We start from the raw sequence: 23,576 nt of genomic DNA on the forward strand, positions 1-23,576 counted from the left end.
CGAGCTGGAGCACTGGAGGAAAACCAGAGTCACGTACAGAGAGAAACTCCTGCGCAGGTGCCGAAATGTTCAGTGTTTCTTTTTTGTTTTGTTTTTTGCAACGAAAATCTGTTAGTTGTCTTCATCATTGATTTTAGAAAAAAAAAATAATCAGGCCCCTGAACAAAAAAACTCGCTTTTCGCAAACTCACGGTTTAATTTTAACTATGTGTGAATGTGAAAATCTGTGTAAGTACTGTATTTATTATGTGCTTTTAATGCGAAACACAATACATTGTTAAATTAAAATAATATATGGAATTATAATAGTAAAAGGATGCAATGGCATGATGTTGGAATGTCACGTTAGAACGTTCATGGTTAAATTATCATTGGTTAATGGTTAATATCATTGAACATTTGTAACTTAAATTTTTTTTTTTTTTTAAACTGGTCTAAATAAGTGCACTAAATGCATTTTTTTAACGATGTCTCTGTGAGAATTTACCGTGGACGTGAAATGACCTTTATTGTTAGGATCTTAAACCATTTTATCAAGTCGGAAAAATTTGTTTTGAAAAAAAGTTCGTTTCGTTTTAAGTATTTGTCGTAGAGCTCAGGCAAATGTTTTTATTTTTAAGGTTTTATTGACCTCTGTTCTAATCGTTTGCAAAACAGCAAAAAGGTTTGTGTTGAAATAAAAGTTTATCCATTTCCGTCATTTTTTTGTAGAGTGTAGGAGATTTTCTATTTGATTCGTAATAAAAACTATCAAGTGGAGAAATTTTTTTTTTTTTTTTGCTTCTATGAAGATTTTGAGTATCTTTGTTCTTTACTGCTTAAATCGTAATTAATAAAGACCATCAAGTGGGAAAAGTTTGATTTGAAATAAAATAAAATTATATTTGTAGAGTTCTGGCAAAGTTTTTTTTTTTATATACCTCTTGACCTTTACTGTTCGGATTGTAGTAAAAATATCTATCTATATCTAGTTGTAAATGTTGTTTGAAATAAAAGTTTTATCGACCTTTGATGTTTACTCTTTGAATCATAATAAATGAGAACTACTAAATTGCTAATCGATAGTGTTGAAATAAATTAGTTGTCCATTTGCGATGTTTGTCATAGAGTTCAAGCGAAGGTGAAACAGTTCCGCCGTCTGAAGCTGGAGGAGGTGAAGGTTCTGGAAATGGAGGGAGTAGAGCTGGACATGAGTGAATACCTGCTCAAGGTGGAGGAGCGCGAGCAGCAGCGGCGGCAGCAGAAGGACGAGCGCATGGCGCGGGAGGCACTCCTCACACTGGAGGCGCTGGAGAGGGAGGAGCAGGAGCAGGCGGAAGCAGCGCTCCGTTTAGAAGGTGATGCAAGAAAACTCTTACCATATAGCCAGTGCTGGGGATAACGCGAGTTACATTATCAGATTACTTCAAGTAACTAGTAAAAAGTAACTCATTACTTTTTAATTTACAATAAAATATTGGAGTAATGGAGTAATCTGAGTAACTAGTAAAAAGTAACGCATTACTTTTTAATTGACAATAAAATATCGGAGTTACTGAGTAATCTGAGTAACTAGTAAAAAGTAACGCATTACTTTTTAATTTACAATAAAATATCAGAGTTACTGAGTAATCTGAGTAACTAGTAAAAAGTAACGCATTACTTTTTAATTTACAATAAAATGTTGGAGTAACGGAGTAATCTGAGTAACTAGTAAAAAGTAAGGCATTACTTTTGAATTTTCAATAAAATATTGGAGTAACGGAGTAATCTGAGTAACTAGTAAAAAGTAACGCATTACTTTTGAATTTTCGATAAAATATTGGAGTAACGGAGTAATCTGAGTAACTAGTAAAAAGTAACGCATTACTTTTGAATTTTCAATAAAATATCGGAGTTACTGAGTAATCTGAGTAACTAGTAAAAAGTAACGCATTACTTTTGAATTTTCAATAAAATATCGGAGTTACTGTGTAATCTGAGTAACTAGTAAAAAGTAACGCATTACTCTTTAATTTACAATAAAATATCGGAGTAACCAAGTAATCTGAGTAACTAGTAAAAAGTAATGCATTACTTATTAATTTACAATAAAACATCGGTGTAACGGAGTAATCTGAGTAACTAGTAAAAAGTAACGCATTACCTTTTAATTTACAATAATATATCGGAGTAATCTGAGTAACTAGTAAAAAGTAACGCATTACTTTTTAATTTACAATAAAATATCAGAGTTCTTTCACTTATTGACTGACAAGTCTCCTGTCCCTATATTGGAAGAAATCAGAAGTTCAGAAGCGCTGTGTGTAGTGGTCAACCGATATGTGTTTTTTGACAGCCGATGTTGATGCCGATATCTTGTAATATCATAAACCCTAGCAAATGCCTTCTTATTACTGAATGTGTGATTTTGTATTTTCTTCACATTCATTCATCTTTGCAGCTGAAGATATAAAAACAGAATCTCAGGATCCTCCATCGGAAAACGGAGAGGAGAAGAAGAAGAAGAAAAAGAAGAAACCGAAGCATCCCGACGATCTCTCCTTCCAGCAGGTGTTTGAGCAATTTGCTTCCACCGACATTCAGGACCAGAGTAATGGAGCTGCTCCCGGCCTGCAGGTGAGCAGCTTCTCTGGTCCCAAAAGCGTTTTTTTAGGATTTCAATTAAACGTTGAGGTGAATAACAGTTAAATGTTTTTGCTTTCAGCCAAAACCTTTCACGAAACTGAAGAAGAAAGTTGAGGTGAAGAAGAGCCGAAGACATCCGTTCAGCAAGCCACCCATGCGCTCTCCTCACTCCATAGTCAAACAGGAAGCCTCCAGCGATGAGGGTAAGTAATGCATTCATGACATCATCAACGATAAACATTAAGCGCAATATACTTTAATTATAAAATTTCCCCTGGAATTTTACTATTAATTTTTTGGGCCTCATTTATGACATGCATGCAGATTCCTATGTGAATTGTTCTTCAAAAACATTAATTTTCACTTAAAGTTTCAGTGCAACATTTTACGCTAGAACAGATTTACATTCTCCGTGCATGTTTTATGTTTCATCATAATTTCGTAATGATGTTCATAAAACCATTCTTGCATGCATCAAGAATAAAAAATTACATTTGAAGTAATGTGCGGAAAATTAAAATTGTTCGGAAGGTTGTTCGTAATTGTATATTTTAGTTGTTCATTCATTAACAGGTTTTATGTGTACTTTAAATGCAATCTGTAGTAATATACGTGAAAAAACGAATGTTTGTAAAATCATATAACCTTTTCACATGTTTTTTTTTCGGCTACTGTTATATTAGAATGTATCCTTACCGTTTTCATGGAAATGCGTCATGCTTTTCACAAAACACACCACAGCTACAATAGCTGTGTATAAGGCATGTATTGAGTTAAATTTTTACTTTTTATATAAAAAAAATTACATGTTAACTATATTATGAAATATCTGATATTCCGATTTTCAAATAATTGTAAGTAAATATATTTGGTAGTTTAACACCACTTCCATAGACATTAATCTGCATTTGTCCAAGTTCTTTTGTGTATTGTAATGTCTGAAATCTAAAATAAACATTGTGTGGTTGAAAACACTTAAGTTGTGATATGAAGAAGTTCATAATGATGTCCATCGAATCGAATGACATTCATAAATCACTTCTTGCTTAAATTGTTGAATTTGCTTTAGAATAGTTTTACGGTTTTGTTTGCGTTAGCAATGATGGTCATAAAATCGTGAAATTGTTTGCAAAGATATTCTGGAATTAAGTGTTGCTTTTTTTTAAAATGCAGTTTGTAATAATGTCCACAAAAAAATCTAATGGCATTTGTAAAACCATTATTTCATAATTTGTTGAATTATGTTAGAATATTTTTACAAAAAAAAGAAAAACCCATATTTTGTTTTGCAAGTATAATAAATGACAATCATTAAAATGGTAAAAAAGTGTATGTTTGGTTCTTATGTATACGATAAAATTGTAAAATCATAAAATTGAATAAAAATGAAAAATTGGTTCATAGAATTGCTTGTGAAAACCATCTTGATTAAATTTTCACATTTAAATAAGAGATATTTTATTTGATTTTTTTTCTTGTTTCTCATAAATGAAATTTAAGACTTCATAAACTTCGTAAAAGTATTTTAATGAATGTTTTTTTATTGTTGAAATAGTGAAAAACTTAAGCAAGAAAGTTTTACAAAAAAGTTTACAAATGATTCAGTGTTTCTGAAATGAGGCTCAATTTATGACAATGCATGTTATTAAATTACAATATTTTTTATATAATATTATTATGAAAACCGCAATGTTGTATTTTTGTTTTCATAGGGTACTATGAGAAATATTGCAATATTGTTTTCACATGTAGCTCTGGAGAACAGAAGCAAGTTGGCATCCTAGATTAATGTCTGATATCTGAGGATAAAGTTGTTAAAAGTTAGATATGTTTCTACAATATATATGAATGTTTTTAGCACATTTCATTTTATTTCAGAGCGTTCTTGTTTGATGTCAAGATGTAGTTTTTTTTGTTTGTTTGTTGTGAAGGTGTGCACTCGCGACACAAAGAGCAAAAGCAATAAAGTATGAAAGAAAGCAGCCACAAACAATCAGTGCTTTATGAGACGGGCGGCTGAAAGACGGTTATTGATTTGTCTGTGCTGTGTGTTATGAACAGACAGACAGCTGTAAATCCTCACCACCTGCTGTCACTGTAGGGGGCAAAATACAGGACAGAGGGGCATCAAAGCTGCTGTCTGTTGAGTCACGCCTCAGAGAAAGAGGACAGCACTCATACTGAGCCATGTTTCACTTTTATATGATTCTTTTACCTCTAAAATGTGGATTTTAGTGCTTATGAGAGAGATTCATATTAAAATTCTTATGTAGCTTAGTCGTCTGTCTGTTACTCTATTGTTCTATAATTCTGGCACTCTATCAGGCTTTCATTCTATCATTATATCTGTCTGTTTGTCGCTCTGTCATTCTATTATTCTGTCGCTCTATCTAACGTTCTATCATTCTATCTGTCTGTCTGTCGCTCTATAATTCTGTCCCTCTCTGTCTGTCTGTCTGTCTATCTATCTATCTATTTATCTATAGTTCTATCATTCTGTCTCTGTTGCTCTATCATTCTGTCGCTCTGTCTATCATTCGTTCTATCATTCTTTCTGTCTGTCACTCTATCTAACGTTCTATCATTCTATCTGTCTGTCTGTCGCTCTATAATTCTGTCCCTGTCTGTCTGTCTGTCTATCTATCTATCTATCTATCTATCTATCTATCTATCTATCTATCTATCTATCTATCTATCTATCTGTCATTCTATCTATCTATCTATCTATCTATCTATAGTTCTATCATTCTATCATTCTATCTGTCTCTGTTGCTCTATCATTCTGTCGCTCTGTCTATTGTTCGTTCTATCATTCTTTCTGTCTGTCGCTCTATCGTTCTATCTTTCTGTCACTATCTGTCTGTCTTTCACTTTTGTTCTATCAATCTGTCACTCTGTCTCTTTCATTCTATCGTTCTATCATTTTATCTATCTGTCTGTCGCTCTATCATTCTGTCCCTCTCTGTCTGTCTATCTATCTATCTATCGCTCTGTCATTCTATCTGTCTATCTGTTGCTCTATCATTCTGTCGCTCTATCTATCGTTCATTCTATCTGTCTGTCGCTCTATCATTCTATCATTCTGACGCTCTCTATATATCGTTCTATCTATCATTCTGTCACTCTATCTATCTGTCTATCTATCGTTCATTCATTCTATCATTCTGTCTGTCGCTCTCTTGTTCTATCATTCTTTCACTCTATCTATCTATCTATCGTTCGTCTGTTTGATCTATCATTCTGTCTGTGTGTCGCTCTATCGTTCTGACGCTATCTATCTATTGTTCAACCTATCTATCGTTCTATCATTCTGTCGCTCTATCTATCTAGTTTTGTACAGTGATTGTTGTATTGTGTATCTCTTCGGAAGAGTGACTCTTGAGTGTATCGTCTCTGTGTGTTTCTGTAGAGCTGTACTCTGGGCTGCCTGTAGGTGGCGACGTTCCGCCGGAGGCCAAGAAGTCTGAGGAGAGCGCGCTGTGGCAGAACCGCGTGCCAAACTTCCTGGCCGAGAAACAGTTCAACGCTGCGATGGCGACCATCGAGCCGCACTGCGCCGTCTGCACGCTCTTCTGTCCGTACACACAGGTAATGCACTGTGCAGCACTATCAAAGCACTAAAACAGACTTTTGGCTATCGGCGCAAAATCTGGTTCACTTCTAAGCTTCTTTGGACCCGATTAATTTCCTTGTACGTTTCTCTGTGGTTTAGCATGTTCTTCTCTCTCATGTGTTTGTGTGTGTTTAGCCTCTTAAGGACCCCTTCCACCTCTCGGACATGTCTGGTCTGGTGTCCCGGGTCGGCTCTCGCACCCGTCCACTGGTTCCAGAGATGTGCTTCAGCGCAGGAGCTGAAAACACAGAGCCGCTGCCGTCGAACTCTCACATCGGTGACGACGGCACCAGTGTCCTGCTGTCCTGTGGCTGCTGCGGCCTACAAGTCCACACAAGTGAGCTCACACACCTCACATGTGCTTCTCGTGATCCAAAGATGGCTTTGATGTCATGATAAGAGCCGTTCACACAGAACACTGTGCTGCTGTTTAATCATTCATTCATACAAATGTGCTCGATGGATGCCTTCAACTAAGTTCATACTTTATGTATATATAGCTTGGACACACACACACACACACACACACACATATATATATATATAAAACAATCCTTAAAAAATCCTTAATATTAAGAACCAAGTGAAGTGATTTTGAACAATTTTTTTTTTTTTTTGCTAGTTTCTAAAAGCATATAAATATTATTTATTTTATTTAAAATAAGCATTTATTATTAAGAACAAATACATTTATTTATAATAATGCAAATACATTTTTATACTGTATTATAATATATATAAATATAATAAAATTTTTAAAACAAGCTGTTAATTTTTTTATGAATTATATATAGCTTTACTTAGACAAATAAACAATGTATAAACAAAAATGTAATATTAAATTAACATTTATTTAAGTATAAATGATAATGAACAATATTTTTTATTTATTATTATTATTTTTTAGAAATTGGCTTCATTGGACATGCCCATTTATTTATAAAAGTATAAAATATAATAAAAATAATTATTCATAATATATTTAGTATATTATCATATGTGTTAGTCAAAATAGAGCTAACATCTATAAAAATAAAAAGTTTATTTTTGGATATATGTTGGCTATATTTGGACTTTATTGTATGAGTAAAAAGTGCCTTTTATTTGTTCCTTTAAAAAATGCATATTTAATGAATGTAGTTTCAGACCATTAGTGTTGTTGTAGTTTCTTAAAAAGGAAATAGTTTACTTCAAAATCTGTCCCGTCTTTCACGTCTGCATCTGTATCTTCAGTTGTTTGTTTGCCTCCTTCACACCAATCTGCATTTTTCAGTCTGTTTGTGCTAATAAACGCCCTTGATTCAGGCTTTATCTGGTGGCAGGGCCTCGAGAGCCAATTTACCGTCAGTCAGGCTGAACCCAACTCAGACGAGCACAGAAAAAAACCTCACGAAGAGGAGAAAGTGTCTCGTTTCGAGGGGTTTCTCTCCACGCCGCTAGTCTAAAGCCGCGCAGTTAGCCAATTAGCCGTTTGTCGAGATGAACACCAGCATCTGGGTTAAAAAATGGCAGTCTAGACCAAACTAGTTCAGTTTTCTTGATGTTTTTGTGTTTTCCAGAAGCGTTCGGCCGTGATATTTCCAGTCGGCTGATGATATGATTATATTTACTTGCGAAAGAGCGACGGATTTATGTCAGTGTGCTAAAAAACGTTGGGATACGTAAGTTTGTGAGTTGATTACGGCGAGTTGTTTGGATTTATGAAGTGCGGTCTTGCTCTGCTTTTAGCAGCGCTAATCACTTTAGCGCTGCTCTCTGTTTTCGCTCTGTCAGACTGATTCCAGTCATCAGAAGAGTACTTGCTCATATTTTACCTGTGCTGCTGTCAGCTCTTCTCAAGCTCTCTGAAAGAAGCACAGCTTATGAAAAACTGAGGTTTCCGGCTCATAAATCTCGCCTGATGACCCACGTTTGATTAAGATGTAGCTCGGTTATATATTACTGCATCGAGGACTGTTAGCAGCCTACGGTTATAGTGTGTTAATTAGTGGAAGTGTTGATTATGACAACTCTTATTATTAAGACTGGTACAATAATAATAAGAATAATATAAATATTAGTATTAATAATAATAATTATTTTCTTTTGTTAATATAGTTATTTTCTTCGTTTTTTGTGCATTTTTTTTGTTTAGTTTTTTGTATAATTGTTTTACTTTTTGTTTTGTTTTCTCTTTGGTTTATTCAGATTTTATTTTTTTTTCTTTCTGTTTTGTCAGTTGTAAATTCTTTCTGTTTCATACTTTTGTATTCTGTTTGTTTTTCTTTTGTTTGTTTTCCTTTTTATAATTATAATATATTAGTATTATTGTTATATTTTATGTAATTATATACACATACATATCTTTTGTTTTGTTTGTTCTTTGGTTTCTGCTTTTTCCTATACTTTTTTTTTGTCTTTTTGTCATTTAATTTCTTTGTTTCTTTCCTTTGTTATTCTCATTTTATTTGCATTTAATTTGAGTTTTTTTTTTTTTTTTTTTTTTGTCATTTTTGACTTTTGTTTTTCATTAATTTATTGCATTGTGTTTTCTTTAAATGTTTTCTTTCATTTGTTCTTTTTAAAATAATAATAATAAATAATTTATTAATAATAATAATAGCTATTATTATTAGTGTGTGTGTGTGTGTGTGTGTATAACAAATATTTTTTGTTTTTGTTCATTCTTGTCATTTTTTGTCTTTTTCATCTCCAATTCATTACTTAATTATTTTATTTTTTGTTTATATTTATTTGTCTGTTCTTCTTCTGTTTATGTTTTCATATATAATTTCAATAAAATAATAATAATAATATCCATTTTTATTTTTGCAATTATTTGAAATAAAAATCTTGTTTTTTATCATTTTATTCTTCCAAGCCATATATGATAGATATTTTACTGTATCAAAACCCCTTTACTGTGGTAAGACCACTACATTTTTACCTCTGGTGGCTTCTCACTATCATTAACTGTCTCCACGCCGTGAGTTTCCTGCTGAAAGTAGATCCCGTGGCTCCCTGGAGGTGTTTTAAACGCCCAAATTCCCTGGACTTCCTCTTACAGAGACGACAGCGAGCCACCGACCCAAATTAACCCAAGAGTAACAACAACAGCATCTCCAGCTTGTTTGCTTTCCAAAGGCTTGAAAAAGAGTCCTTGAAGTGATAGACAGCTTGTTAGTTTCTTCATGCTATTTTGGGTTTTTCTTAAGCGCTCGTACACTTGAACTCTGTCGGAAATGGCTTCCCTGAACATGGGCTGAAAACTAAAAAGATTTTACATATTTCTGACGATTAATGACTTGAAACGGCTTTGCGACTTGTTTAACAATGTGTTTCCAACCAAATGTCAGTATTCGGGATTTTATAAATTGTAATTTAATTGTTTTTGTAAGAAGTATTGTTTGACCCTGCTTACATTCTTATTTAAGTAAAATATATTAGTGACTCATACACAATATTTAATATACAATTTTTGTTTTTCCTTTTGTTTTGTTTTTCATTAATTCTTTGGTTCGTTTGATTTGTTTTAATGACCTTGTTAGTTTTTGCTCATTTTCTTTCATCTTTTCATTATTTCATATTTAACATAGGTTGATAGTTGTTTTTTAATGAAAAATTACAAAAAGTTTTTTTTTTTTCAATAACATAGACTAGTGAATCTTAAACAGTTTACTTAATATATTGTAGTTTTGTTTGATTTCACTAGTTTTCATTTATTCTCTTTTGTGTTTACTTTTTTTTTGTGTAACTTTTTAGAAAAATTTTCCACGAAAAAACATTTAACTATTTAATAATACACAATATATTCAAATAATAGTTTTTACTTATTTTACTCATTCATTTGTTGTATTTTTATTTTTTTCATTGACTTTATCCTTCATTTCTTTATCAATTAAATTTTGCTCCCATAATTTTTTTGTTTGTTTTGTTTGCTTTTGTTTCAAATATGCATTTTGCTTGTTCTTGCTTTGCTCTAAATTACAGAAACAGTTTATCTTAGTAAATAGCATACATTGGTGAATCGTTTAATAACTTGTGTTATTTTTCTTTTTCGCCGTTTTGTTCTTTTTTACCTTTTCATTTTAGTTAATCAGTTTTTTCATTCGTTCATTTGTCTGTTCTGTTTCATCTGTGCTTTTGTTCATTACTAATTAGTTTGTTGCACTTTAGTTTTTCTATCCTTGTATTTGTTTTTTCTTACGTTGTTTGTTTTCTTTTTCGCTGTTTTTTTTTCTTTTTTTACTTTTTTCATTTTAGTCCGTACATTTTTCGCTTGTTCATTTGTTTGTTCGGTTTCATTTGAGCTTTTGTTTTTTGTTCATTACTACTCAGTTTGTTTAATTTGTTTTATTTATTGTATTTACTAACATTGTTTTTCTTTTTTGTTAATTTGTAATTTTTCGTTTATTTTTTTTTGGTTCATTCTTTGTTTGTTTTGTTTTTAATTTGTTTACTTGTTTTTATATTTGTTTTAGTTAATTGCTAAACCTTTCGTTCATTCTTTTGTTTGTTCTCTCTCCCGTTATTTCTGTTCTTTCATATCTGCATTCATTGTTTTTTCTCTTTAATGTTTTCTTTATTTTCGTTTGTTCTTTTTACTAAAATTGTATTAAAATTTTGTATTGTTTTCTTTAATAATACAATAATTAATAAATACACGGTCTGTTTAATAATTAAATCCGAACGTACATTTATCAGTTTGGTTCAAAGACAGCTAAGTGTCTGTTCTCGTTTCCATCAGGTTGTTACGGCGTAAATCCCGAAACGAAACGGGACGGCTGGATGTGTTCTCGGTGCACTGCGGCCGACTGGACAGCGGTAAGTATCGCAAACATAGATCATTTAAAATCATTGATATTAAAAATTGTGTACGTTGAACTTCTATATAGCACATTTACTGTTGCGTTAACTTTATTCGGTCCATGATTGGAGTTGTTTATTCGTCGCAGGGCTGCTGTTTGTGCAGTTTAAGAGGAGGAGCTTTGAAGAAAACCACAGATGACAGGTCTAACATCTCGAACTGTTTCTCTCATATCGCGAGGAGATACGCGACATCTGTTCATGTGTTTGATGTCCCATCCGCAGGTGGGTTCACGTGATCTGTGCCATCGCTGTAGCCGAGGCTCGTTTCGTTAACGCTGTGGAGCGAGAGCCTGTGGACGTGACGGCTGTCCCCGACACCAGGAAGAGTTTGGTGAGTCAGCGGTGAAACCACAGTCCTCTTCGTTGTTTTACCACATAATGTTCTCAAATGGAGATCTCTCTGATTGTTAATTTGCTCGTTTGCGCTTCCTTTAATTTCTGTCGTAGATGTCCGTCTTTTACATTCAGACATGGGGACTTGTGACTTGGTGACTTGGACTCGAGTTGACTCGAGTCGCTATTTTTAGGACTTGAGACTTGACTCGGACTTGGAAGTTAAAGACTCGGGACTTGACTTGACTTGAGACACGATGACTTGAATGACTTGAGTGTTAATCACATCATGTTTTCAGTTTGAATATAAAATATATAAATTATTTTTTTTTAAATAAAGTTGATTACTCAGCTGGAGCGCAGGCTGAGAATAGCGTCGTGACTGGATCAGGACAGTATCATCAGTCATGCCCTCTCTACCTTACACACACCACGCCCACTTAAATCAGATATCACATCACATCAACATGTCAGCCTGAGAGGTACCGAGGGTCATCGCTTTTGTCTTCAATAGTTCGTGCCTAAAAACGCGTGGAAAACGCTAGTCGCGCCGCTTTCTCCTTCTTTCCAAAGCGCTCGGACAGAAGTGCTCCTGGGGCGTCTGTCGTTGCTAAGCATCCATGACACGCTCTCTCTCAGTGAAGATGCGGAAATTTCAGCAAAGGATAAATGGATTTGCAGCACTAAACATCGCTCGCAGTAGCTCTGCTACTAAATTCATTTCAAAATGGCAATCCATATACAGCTATGAACAGCTGTTCCTTCATCTTAGCTGAGCTTTCAACGCTGATACGGGAAAGGATGAAGCTGATTGGTTAGTTATTGTCACATGACCTGCGGTGCGCTTGCGGCATTATGAAAAGTTTAGATGTTTTAACTCGATGCGGTGCGACGCGTGCGCGTTGCTTCCATTATGAGCGCGCATACCGCGCCTACATTGGAAATAACGAACTTGCGCGCGCAAAAGACATGATGTGAACGGCCCCTAATGATCCGCTAGCAGGCCGTCAAAAAAACGCATTCCAGGGGCGGCGCATATATATATATATATACATACATACACAGTACAGAATATAAATATGACGTATTTTAAGTTGTTTCAAACTTTTTTGTTATGTACAGTACAGACCAAAAGTTTGGACACACCTTCTCATCCAAAGAGTTTTCTTTATTTTCATGAATATGAAAATTGTAGAGTCACACTGAAGGCATCGAGGGCTATTTGAGCAAGAAGGAGAGTGATGGGGTGCTGTGCCAGATGACCTGGCCTCCACAGTCACCGGACCTGAACCCAATCCAGATGGTTTAGGGGTGAGCTGGACCGCAGACAGAAGGCAAAAGGGCCAACAAGTGCTAAGCATCTCTCGGAGAACTCCTTCAAGACTGTTGAAGACCATTTCAGGTGACTACCTCTTGAAGCTCATCAAGACAATGCCAAGAGTGTGCAAAGCAGTAATCAAAGCAAAAAGTGGCTACTTTGAAGAACCAAGAATATGACATATTTTTGGTTGTTTCACACTTTTTGTTATGTATATAATTCAATATATAATTCCACATGTGTTAATTCATAGTTTTTGATGCCTTCAGTGTGACTCTACAATTTACATAGTCATGAAAATAAAGAAACTCTTTGAATGAGAAGGTGTGTCCAAACTTTTGGTCTGTACTGTACATAACAAAAAAGTATGAAACAACTGAAAATACGTCATATTTATATTCTATACTGAGAGAGAGAGAGAGAGAGAGAGTGTGTGTGTGTGTGAGAGAGAGAGAGAGAGGAGAAATGTAACAGTTTAATGTTGTATGTAAACTGTGTTTAAGAGAGAGAGAGAGGGAGAGAGGTGTTCAGAGAGGAGTCTGTTGGATGTTTAGCTGTTATTTGTTTTATGGACTCAATGTTGAAACGTAAAACATTTCAAACACTGTTGGCAGAAGTGAAAAATAAATAATTTTAGGAAGTTACAATTTTGTTTGATTCCATGATGTATTTTACTGAACATGAGTATTTACAATGCAAATCCAAATTATTTTAATTTACTGACAGTTACTTATATCTTGTCTTTTAACTTTATTAAGATCAGATTCTGCAGGTAAAATAACAATATTAAGGTGACTTGACTTGGACTTGCCCAAGAAAAAAAATACTTGGGACTTACTTGAGACTTGAAGGTTAAGACTTGAGACTTACTCGAGACTTGCACATGTGTGACTTGGTCCCATCTCTGTTTACATTTGTGTTTGTGCATTTGTTTCTTGCTTTTCCCTTTTGTTCTCTATTTTTATATTGAAGCTTAATTTTATTACTTTAAAAAAAAATATTTCTTTCATTATTTGCGTTTTAGTTTTAGTTGATTCAGAATTTTTTTCTTCGTTCCATTTCATTTGTGCTTTTGTATGTTTGTTTTTTGTTCGTTACTAATTCGTATTTGTATTTCTGTTAGTTTTTTCTTACATTGTTTTTCTTTTCTCTGTTTTTTTTTTTTTTTTTACTTTTTTCATTTTTATTCGTATATATTCATTCGTTCATTTGTTTGTTCCATTTCATCTGTGCTTTTGTTCATTACTAATTAGTTTGTTGCACTTTATTTTTCCAATCCTTGTATTTGGTTTTTCTTACGTTGTTTATCTTTTCACCATTTTGTACTTTCTTTCTTTTTTCATTTTGTTTTGTACATTTTTCGCTGTTTCATTTGTGCTTTTGTTTTTTTTCTTCAGTTTGTTTAATTTATTTCATTTATTGTATTTTCTTACATTGTTTTTCTCTTTTGTTCTTTTGTAATTTTTGTTAGTGTTTTTTTTGTTGATTCTGTTTCATTTGTTTTTAATTTATTTTATTTGTTTACACTTACTTTTTTTGTTCATTCTTGTTTGTTCTCTCTTTCTTCCATTCTTCCTTTTCTTTCATATCAGCATTCATTGTTTTTCTTTTTAATGTTTCTATTTCATTTGTTCTTTTTACTTGTAATTGATATAAATGTAATTAATATTTTGTATTGTTTTCTCTGCTTTCATTTGTTTATTCATTTTCCTAAAGGACTTTAGTTTTTTTTCTTAGATTGTTTCATTCTATTTGGTCTTTGTTTGTATTTTTATACTTTTAAGTTTAGTTTCTTTTTATTCACTTTTTCTGTTTCTTCCATCATTTTTTAAAATCTTTCATTTGTGCTTTTCTTTCTAATTAGTTTCTCTATTTTCTATTTATTTCTTAAGTTTGTGCTTGTTTCTTTGGTTATTTCTTTTTCATTAATTTGTTATTCAAGTTTAATTTTATTTCTGATTAAGATTTTGTTTGTTCTTTCTGTTTTTTTTTTTGTATGGGTGCTTGTTTTCTCATTATTTTATACTTTATTTTGTTTTGTTCTTTCCATTCTTTCATGGTACATTTATTTTATTTTTTTATTTTTAGGTAATTGTTTTGGTTAATCGTTTGTTCTCCATTTCTGTGTCTTTTTGTTAAATTTTTTTGTGCTTTTTTTCAATCGTTCTTTTAATTTCTCACTTGTTTCAATCATTGTTCTAATTCTTTCATTGAAATTTTTTCTTTTGGCTTTATTTTATTAATCCGTTCATTATTATGTGTTTTCTTTTTTTTGTTCATTTAGTTTGTTTCTTTTGCCTTTTTCATTCTTTCACTCTTTCTTTGCTCAGTTTTTCTTTAATTTGTATTTTCATGTTTTGCTGTTTCTCTCTCTCTCTCTTTCTCAGAGGATATATGATGCATTATTAATGATGTGCAATGGCTGAATAATCAGGTGTCGTTTCTCACTGTGCTAAATGAGCTGCATTGATTATATAGGCAGGTTTTCTCCTCCTCTGCATGTCTGAACGCTGCTCAATGCATTTATGCTGACAAATACACAACCCCAGGCAGCTTCAGCACATGATTACTTGAAAAACATGCTTCGCCGAGGCACATAACCCTCTCTTACAGTTCATACAGTTGACTTGCTCTACCAGTCGCCATTAGCACGTGTTTGGTTTCCAGGCACAAAAGGAGGCCGCTTTATCTTCCTGCTCGCCATGACACAAAACGGACACCGGCTCTTGATGCATGAATGAATAACTGAGAGCTTGATGCTCGTAAATCATGTATTTTCTTTTCCCTTGCCCTGTCCGTTGGCCTGTCTGGCGATCAATCCCTGGCGAATGATAAATCAGAGGCTTTCACCGGCCGATGAAATATTTCCGAGCTGGCGCCTCATCAAAAGGCCGTTGTACATTACAGCCGCTTGGCCACAGGAGGCTGAAATGAAGTATTGACAATTTAATAAAGAATCTTTATTCCTGTCGATATCCCTCTGTGTGTGTGTGTGTGTGTGTGTGTGTATTTGGAGGCGGTTTATGCAGAAAGGGAGGAGAAGAGGATAGAGACAGGGATTAACAGACACAAAATGTTTTTTTTTTTGAGAGGATGTTAAAAAAATGCTAAAATATCAGCTGCTTTTTATTTGCAAATACAGTCTCGTGCCACAAACTTAGCCCTGATTTCTGCGTTTTGTGAGTCCATGTGAAACAAAACGGACTGTTTGTTCACTTTATTAGTGGATGTTCATCTTTGTAGTCTTCATCTGATCTGCTGAGCTCATGGAATGACTTTTGTTTCCAGCTGACGCTTGAAAATAATGTTAGCCGAAAGCCTAATAGCTGCTTAGCATTGACTTTGCAAACTCAGGCCACATTCTGGTATGAAACGCCCTTTTTCTGATGCGTAAAATCACTTTTTCTCATTTAATATATTCTTACTAAATGTCTGCTTTCTTGTTCATTATTGTACATTTTTCTTGCTGTTTTTTTTTTTTTTTGTTTCTGTTCTTTTTTGTTTGTTTCTTTCATTCTTTTCTCTGTTTTTGTTCCTTTTTGTTTCTTTTAGTTAGTTTACTTTTTCTACTTTTTCCATTCATTCTATTCTGTTTTTTTATTTTCATTCATTGTTTTCATTAGTTCATATATTTGTTTGTTCTGTCTGTTTCTATCTATTTAGTCTGTTCTTTTTGTGTAGGTTTTTTCTTTCACTATTAGTTTCTTATGCTGTTTATCTTTCAGTTTTTCTTGGTTTGGCTTCTGCTTTTGTTTTAATTCTTTTTATTTTATTTTTTGCTAATCGCTTCGTTTTTCCTGTTTCTGTTTATTAAATGTTTGTTGTTTCTTGCATTTTTTTTGGTCCATTTTTATGTTGTTGTTAATTTTATTTTCATTTTTTATACTTTAAAAAAATGACTGTAATTTTAAACATTTTGGATGTTTTATTTTAGTCCACACATTAATAAATGTTTTATAATGATAGACTTCTGAAAATACGTCCTTTTTTTTGTTTGTTTGTTTTTTTTTTTTTTTACTGTTTACGATTAGCCTAATAGCTATATGTGACCCTGGAGCACAAAACCAGTCATAAGGGTTTTTTTTTTTTTTTTTTAACTGAGACTTATACACTTTCTCAAAGCTGAATGAATCAGATTTCCATTGATGTATGGTTTGTTAGAAATCTGGAATCTGACGGAGCAAAAACTAAATATTGATGAAATCATCTTTAACGTTGCCCAAATAAAGTTATTAGCAATGCATATTACTAATCAAAAATTAAGTTTTGAGATATTTACGGTAGGAAATTTAGAAAATATCTTTATGGAACGTGATCTTTGCTTTATATCCTAATGATTTTTGGCATAAAATAAAAATCTATAATTTTCACCCATACAATGCATTTTTGACTATTGATGCAAATATACCCCAGAGACTTTAGATTGGTTTTGTGCTCCAGGATCACATCTAGCAGTGTACTCGCATTTGGCTTAGGCTCCAACTTCCAGTAGGCCCTTTCCCTGATGGATAAAATACATTTTTGTTATTGAGTATCCTGGAAATTTGTCATGTTACAAAGGCTGTAATTTCTTCGTTACGATTTGCAGAAGTGTGTCTACTGCCACAAGACGACTAAGCAGATCTTCGGCGCATGTATCCAGTGCTCTTTGGACAACTGTTCCACTTCCTTCCACGTCACCTGTGCCCTCCTCGCTGGAGTCGTCATGAAGCCAGCTGATTGGCCATACGTGGTGTCCGTCACCTGCCACAAACACAAACAGACCAATCAGAAGGTGTGTAGCCACCATAGAAGGGATCTTAATGCACACGGTGATCCTCAAACTGACGGTTTCCCTCCGTTGCAGGTCAAAAGTGGCTCACGCGAGCTGTCTTTGGGTCAGGAGGTCATCGGCAAGAGCAGCAATGGTTGGTTCTACCGCTGCACCATCACCGGCATCGGCACGCAAAACTACTATGAAGTCAACTTTGATGACGGCTCCTACTGTGATAACGTCTTCCCAGAGAACCTGCTGGTGAGATGCCAAGAAATAGCCACTTTTAAGGGATTTACATTTGGTTTTAGTTTAGTAAAAGCACTGTAACATACAGCATCTTGTGCTGTATCCTGGCTTTAGTCCTGGATCCAGTTGGAAATCTAGATTTTATTTAATGTTTTTTTTATGTTTGTGGCTCACAATTTAGAATTTTTTTTTTCCCTCAGAATTGTTTGATATAAACTTTTTTTCTGAATTGCGAGATACTCAAAATATCAGAAAAAGTTTAAATATCACAATTCTGACTTAATTTCTCAGAACTGTGAGTTTATTTCAGTGCAATTCTGACTCTATCACATGCTGTTGTGAGTGAGAAAAAAAAATTGTCAGAGTGCGGGATATAAATTAGCAATTCCAATTTTTTAATTGCGTGATATAAACTCGCAGTTGAAGAGAAAAAGTCAGAATTGCGTGATATAAACTCGCAGTTGAAGAGAAAAAGTCAGAATTGCGTGATATAAACTCGCAGTTGAAGAGAAAAAGTCAGAATTGCGTGATATAAACTCGCAGTTGAAGAGAAAAAGTCAGAATTGCGTGATATAAACTCGCAGTTGAAGAGAAAAAAGTCAGAATTGCGTGATATAAACTCGCAGTTGAAGAGAAAAAAGTCAGAATTGCGTGATATAAACTCGCAGTTGAAGAGAAAAAGTCAGAATTGTGAGGAAAAAATCAAAACGGCGTGATATAAATTCACAACGTTGAGAAAAAGATAGAATTGCAAGGAAAAAAGTCGCACTTTTTTTTTTTTCAGTGTTGGAAAACGGTTTCCATACTTTGTTGCATTCACTTGGCTCATCCAACCAGATTCTAGAGATTCTGATTCTAAAACCTCCTTAATCATGAAAAAATAAATAATAATAACTGTAACGTATGTCATTGTGGCTTATTGCTGTCTAAAAGGCAGCTCCTGGATGCTAATTGGTTTAAATCTAGATTGATTGATTGAAATTCAGCTCATCCAGTCAGATTTTAGAGTTTTTAGTAGCTTGTTCATGATAAAAACCGTTGTAATGTACATCCTCTTGTGTCTGATTGCCTTTTAAAATGCATTTCTCTGATTGGTTAAAATCTAACGGCAGGTTGTTATGGTTGCCAGTTGGCTTTTGCATAGTCATTTGGCTCATCCAATCAGATTTTAGAGCTACAACTGCCTGTTTGATCCACCATCTCTGTGATTTCTGCGTCTCAGAGTCATGACTGCCTGAGGAACGGCCCTCCAGATCTGGGTGAACTCGTGGTGGTCAACACCTTTGACGGACGGGTTCTCAACGCTTCTTTCATCAAGGAACATATCCACCGATACTATCAGGTAACTGTGACGTCCTTCAGTTTCATTTGTGTTTGTTCATCCCCCCTTTTATGACTATTTACTTGGTTTGGTAATCTGTTTCAAGCCAAACTACTTTTTAATTGGATATTAAATGGATGTTGCAAAGTGCAACGCGTCTTCAGACAGCAAACAAATAATCGTACAGTGTGACCAGAGTTGTTCAATCTGTGAATCGTTGACTCCTATGAAATGGATCTATTTAATTATTGTCAAAAATGAATCCGTTTTGGGTATCTCAATAACTAGAACAATTAATTGTTTAAAAAAATGTGCTATTTAATAAAATCATTTGTAATTGAGTATAGTATTTAGTTTACTTATATACTTCAGATCAGTAGAGTTTCACAATGATATCTGATTTTTAGGTTATAAACCTACGTCTTCAATTCATTGATTCCCAATCTTATCCGAGTCTTTCAGGAGTCCCACATTTGGTGCAAAGTTTGCTTTCCTTGTGCACAGAGGAGCCACTGACATGTTGAGTGAAAGAGAGATGAGAATAATGGGAAAATGAGAAAACTAGGCAGATGTGACGCATTTATGAAGTCTGTAGATGAAGCTTATAAGGTGTAATGGACCACAGGTGTTGAGAATAGACGTCATTTGTCTTCTAAATCACATTTGGATGGAAACGTGACTCAGAAAACTACCAGTTTCAGTTTTTTTGGCTTACAAACTGTGTTAATACATTGTTTGAGACATTGGATGAACTAGTTTTGCTTCACGTCAGATTCTTTCTCATTAAAACCCAAACGCACACAGTGTTTCATTGCTCGGCTGAGTTCTTGAGAGACTCCTCTGTCAGCATTAACAAACTGCTTGATTCTCTCCTCCACCACAAGACTCAATTATTTATTAGATCCGTGTGAGACTTGGCACTCGTAACAAGCGCCGATCGCTTTCATGACGTCACTTTGACTTTGCTAGACGCGGCAAACGTTCTCCCACCCGCCGCAGGCGATGTGTAACTGGATGCCTGTATGTCTGACAGGTCTTGAAGCCGTTGGGAATTGATGTGGAATAGGGTGTTGATTGCAGACTGGTTGAAAGTTTGCAACTTATGTTGTTGTTGGATGTTGTTTCGATGAAAAATGTAAGAGTTTTAAGTGGTTCTAAGGAAAGGATCCAAGGCATCTAAACTGTATTTCCTTCCAGGTGGAGTTTCAGGACGAGACGCAGATCTTACTGAAGCGCAGCGAGATTCACTCTCTGGACCATGAGCTGCCCAAGAGGGTCATGTCTCGTCTGGTAAGCGCTTTTATTTGCTTCAGGCCGAGTACCATATGTTTTCTGCACACAGAATTCATCAACGTAAAGTCAAAGTGCAGGTGCAACGCTTCATAGCTTTCGTATTTGTCAAACTAGAGGGTTTATCAAGCTAACAGTGCAGTTGGAGCTGAAGGTGTGCCGATCTGATAACCAGTGTTGGTATTGTCTCTGATACTGCCATTTTCTGCCGGATCAGGTAGCGGTTAGACGAGACTGATCCCAATCCAATATTCTGTTATTACTGTTATTACAATAATTACTGTTTTGAGTAATTTCCAGGTCTGGAAAACTATGTAATAAAAAAGCAGAGTATGTATTCTTTTTATCTGAAATTTAAAACTGTTCAAAGAAAAGGTTCAATAAACTATCTCACGGACATATTATACTATGCATTAGTTGAGCATACGTGCTCTATGCCTCTTCGTATTCGAGCCTTTCATATTGATAAATTCTTGCGCAATGAAAGATTATTAATATCCTTTCTTGTTCTGATCAATTTATCATATCTTGCTGCCTCATTACTGTGCTATACATTTAAGTCTTTTAATTGTTTACTATATATTTAAATATAAATATATTTACTTTGTTTTTCATTCATGTATTTTACAACAAAACAAAGAGCAATATGTAACATTTTACCAAATTTAGTCTGACGCTTTTATTTGTTCCCCATTAAATAATGTTTGTTTTTTAAATGTTTAGATTTTATAAAATTGTGCACTCATGATTTTTCTAGAGTAATTTTTGCTGCCGAATTGTCCACTAACCTAGTTTATAATAGTATTTTTGTCATAAATTATGATTATTTTTTAAATTTATCTTTCATTAAAAGGAAGTTGTCTATATTTAGTAAATTGTGTTTAACACACAAAAGAGTGATGGTCAGGTCAACTTATATATTGAGGTAAGGAAATTCTACACTAATTTTGAAAAAAAGGTCTTTGCCCACCCCTGGTTGGAGCCCATTTGGAGAGCTCTGATGGACGTCACTAAATGATAATTGTCTTTTCTTTTTATTAACAGGCAACTGTGAACCAACAGCAACCTCAGGTGCAACCGTCAGACGAACCTCTTGCCGCAAAGCGCCCTCGTCTGCCGACACCGCCTCCAATACTAGCCATTGAGCCCTCAGCACTACCTCCAGAAATAGTCACCACTTTCCTTCCTGCTAGTATTACTCCAAACACCAGCACTGCCCCCTGCCTGACTCCCCCCACCTCACTTCCTGTTACAGCAGCCACACTTCCTGCCCCGGAACCCAGCGAGAGTTACACACACAGCTCCAGTTACGTAGCCTACATGGAGTCTCTCCTCAACTCTGACTTTCCTCCAGAAGAGGGTGAACAAGGTGTTGAGCAGATGTATTGAAGCGCCACTTTGCGCTACCAGCTATTCGTCAACACATACAGATTTTAAATTCATCTACTGCATGTCTTTGTTTCATTTATTCGCTGTCGTGCTAATCCGAGTCTCCCACCTATGAACGCGTGGGACGCATGCGTGTCATAGCTTGAAGCTGAAACAGACCCAGTACATACCCTTGGGTGACGCCTCACTTTTCCGACCCTTTCCACGATCCCTCGCTCCGGTTCTTTCACTTAACACGAAGAGCTGCCACACGTTTTCAGATGGGATAATCATTCACTTGTATGTGCTGTTGACTTTATACCTGATTTTTTTCTCAAACGAGTGCAAAATATTTTTCTAACTCAAGCCAAATCATGCTACCCGGTCACAGATCACATAGACAGTCTAAATTTGTACAGTTTCGGGTATTTTTCTCTACGCTCAAGTGTTCGGGCGGGGGGTCACAGGAAGAGTTTTTGCTGGGCTCATTGGATTTAACAAGTATTTAAATGTCTTTTGTCGCATATAGATTTAATACTTGTATAAACAAAATCAATTATGGCAGCAACAGAAGCTACAGTTTTCAGTTTACGTACACATCTGTGTTACGATAGATTTGCGTATCTTCATGTATTCTTCTATAATCTATGATAAAAACTTTTTCAGCACCAGATGAATTGTTTTTCTAGCATACTTGGTAGACGTTGATATTGAATACTATTGTCTGTTTTTTTATTATAATTACCGTTGTTGTTATTGATTATTATTTTTATTGATTTTTATTTTGGTGAATATTTGCAACATATTGTCAAAAGATAAAAAAAAAATTGAATATCATTTTTATTCAAAAGGTTGAAGTGGCATACATTTAAGCGTATAGTCATAGGTGATATTAAACAGATACGCAATCTGCCTTCTCAAGGTGCTATAGAGGTCTTAGACTACTGAGGGGCGATCCGGGTCATGTGACCCAGAATTAGGTGTACATACTAGATGTCCTGCTTGCAAATTGGAAAAATTGTCTTCAGTATAACTTCTAGTCTTATCAAATGCCATCACATTCAAATAAAGGGTCTGGTTGTCGCTTTGGATTTGTTTTCTCCTTGTTGTTTGGCCATCCTTGTTGTTTCATCTTCTGACGCGAGCGATTATCAATCAGCACGCCTCCTTCACTGGTACTTGTGGGTTCATTATTCAAATAGCACTGAAAGCTTAATCCAGCAAACCCTCCATTAATTTGGAAACAAACACTTGGATAAGACCGTTACAGACATGATTGTTGTTATAGACTAAAGTCAAAACGGACCCAGTACATAGCCTTGGGAGATGCCACACTCTTCTGATGCTTCCAACAACCCCTTGCTCCACCTTTTTTGTCAAACTGAAAATGATTTTCATATGGAATAGTCATTCACTTGCTTTAGCATGCCATAGATTTTGGAGAATTGTGCAAAATACAAAGTAAATGAATGCAAGGAAAGTCCCCAAACGAGGTTATTTTTTCATTAAATAGACTGTTTGAAAATTATTAATTGCGTTCCTTTTTATTGCATTATTTTTCAAACATAATTGACAGTCCTTTTTTCATATATATATATATATATATATATATATATATATATATATATATATATATATATATATATATATATATATATATATATATATATATAAGAATATCTGAATTACATCTCTACGATAATATATGTGTGTACAGAGGTTTTGAACTTTGCAAGCACATCCCTCTCCCCTTCTGTTTAATGTGACAACCATCGTTCTCGTCACAAAACCGTTTGTTTCCCACCCCCCAGTGATGCTTACGGCTGCTCTGACAGTAGACGTGAAGTGTGTCAATGGCATTTGTACTCCTCTGTTT

At 34.6% G+C, this 23,576-nt stretch overlaps 1 protein-coding gene across 5 annotated transcripts in view; it reads left to right on the plus strand.

Annotated features, from left to right (window-relative positions):
* The window catches only part of LOC113074103 (lysine-specific demethylase 4B-like), a 47,916-nt gene extending 24,652 nt beyond the window's left edge, over positions 1-23,264 (plus strand). For 2 of the 5 annotated variants that reach the window (XM_026246829.1, XM_026246830.1), the window contains exons 9-22: positions 1-57; positions 1,108-1,337; positions 2,423-2,598; positions 2,687-2,810; positions 6,017-6,195; positions 6,356-6,557; positions 10,947-11,023; positions 11,155-11,210; positions 11,291-11,399; positions 17,308-17,493; positions 17,566-17,733; positions 18,944-19,063; positions 20,240-20,332; positions 21,377-23,262. The exon at positions 1-57 is cut by the window's left edge and continues 140 nt beyond it. In XM_026246829.1, coding sequence (XP_026102614.1) covers positions 1-57; positions 1,108-1,337; positions 2,423-2,598; positions 2,687-2,810; positions 6,017-6,195; positions 6,356-6,557; positions 10,947-11,023; positions 11,155-11,210; positions 11,291-11,399; positions 17,308-17,493; positions 17,566-17,733; positions 18,944-19,063; positions 20,240-20,332; positions 21,377-21,721 — 2,122 coding nt within the window. In that variant the 3' untranslated portion in view covers positions 21,722-23,262. Of the gene's footprint in view, positions 58-1,107; positions 1,338-2,422; positions 2,599-2,686; positions 2,811-6,016; positions 6,196-6,355; positions 6,558-10,946; positions 11,024-11,154; positions 11,211-11,290; positions 11,400-17,307; positions 17,734-18,943; positions 19,064-20,239; positions 20,333-21,376 lie in introns of all 5 variants that reach the window. The other 3 variants (XM_026246826.1, XM_026246827.1, XM_026246828.1) reach the window with 2 other exon arrangements.
* The last annotated feature ends 312 nt before the right edge of the window (positions 23,265-23,576 follow it).

Source organism: Carassius auratus, unplaced genomic scaffold (assembly GCF_003368295.1).
Source record: "Carassius auratus strain Wakin unplaced genomic scaffold, ASM336829v1 scaf_tig00013688, whole genome shotgun sequence".
NCBI classification, from domain to species: domain Eukaryota; kingdom Metazoa; phylum Chordata; class Actinopteri; order Cypriniformes; family Cyprinidae; genus Carassius; species Carassius auratus.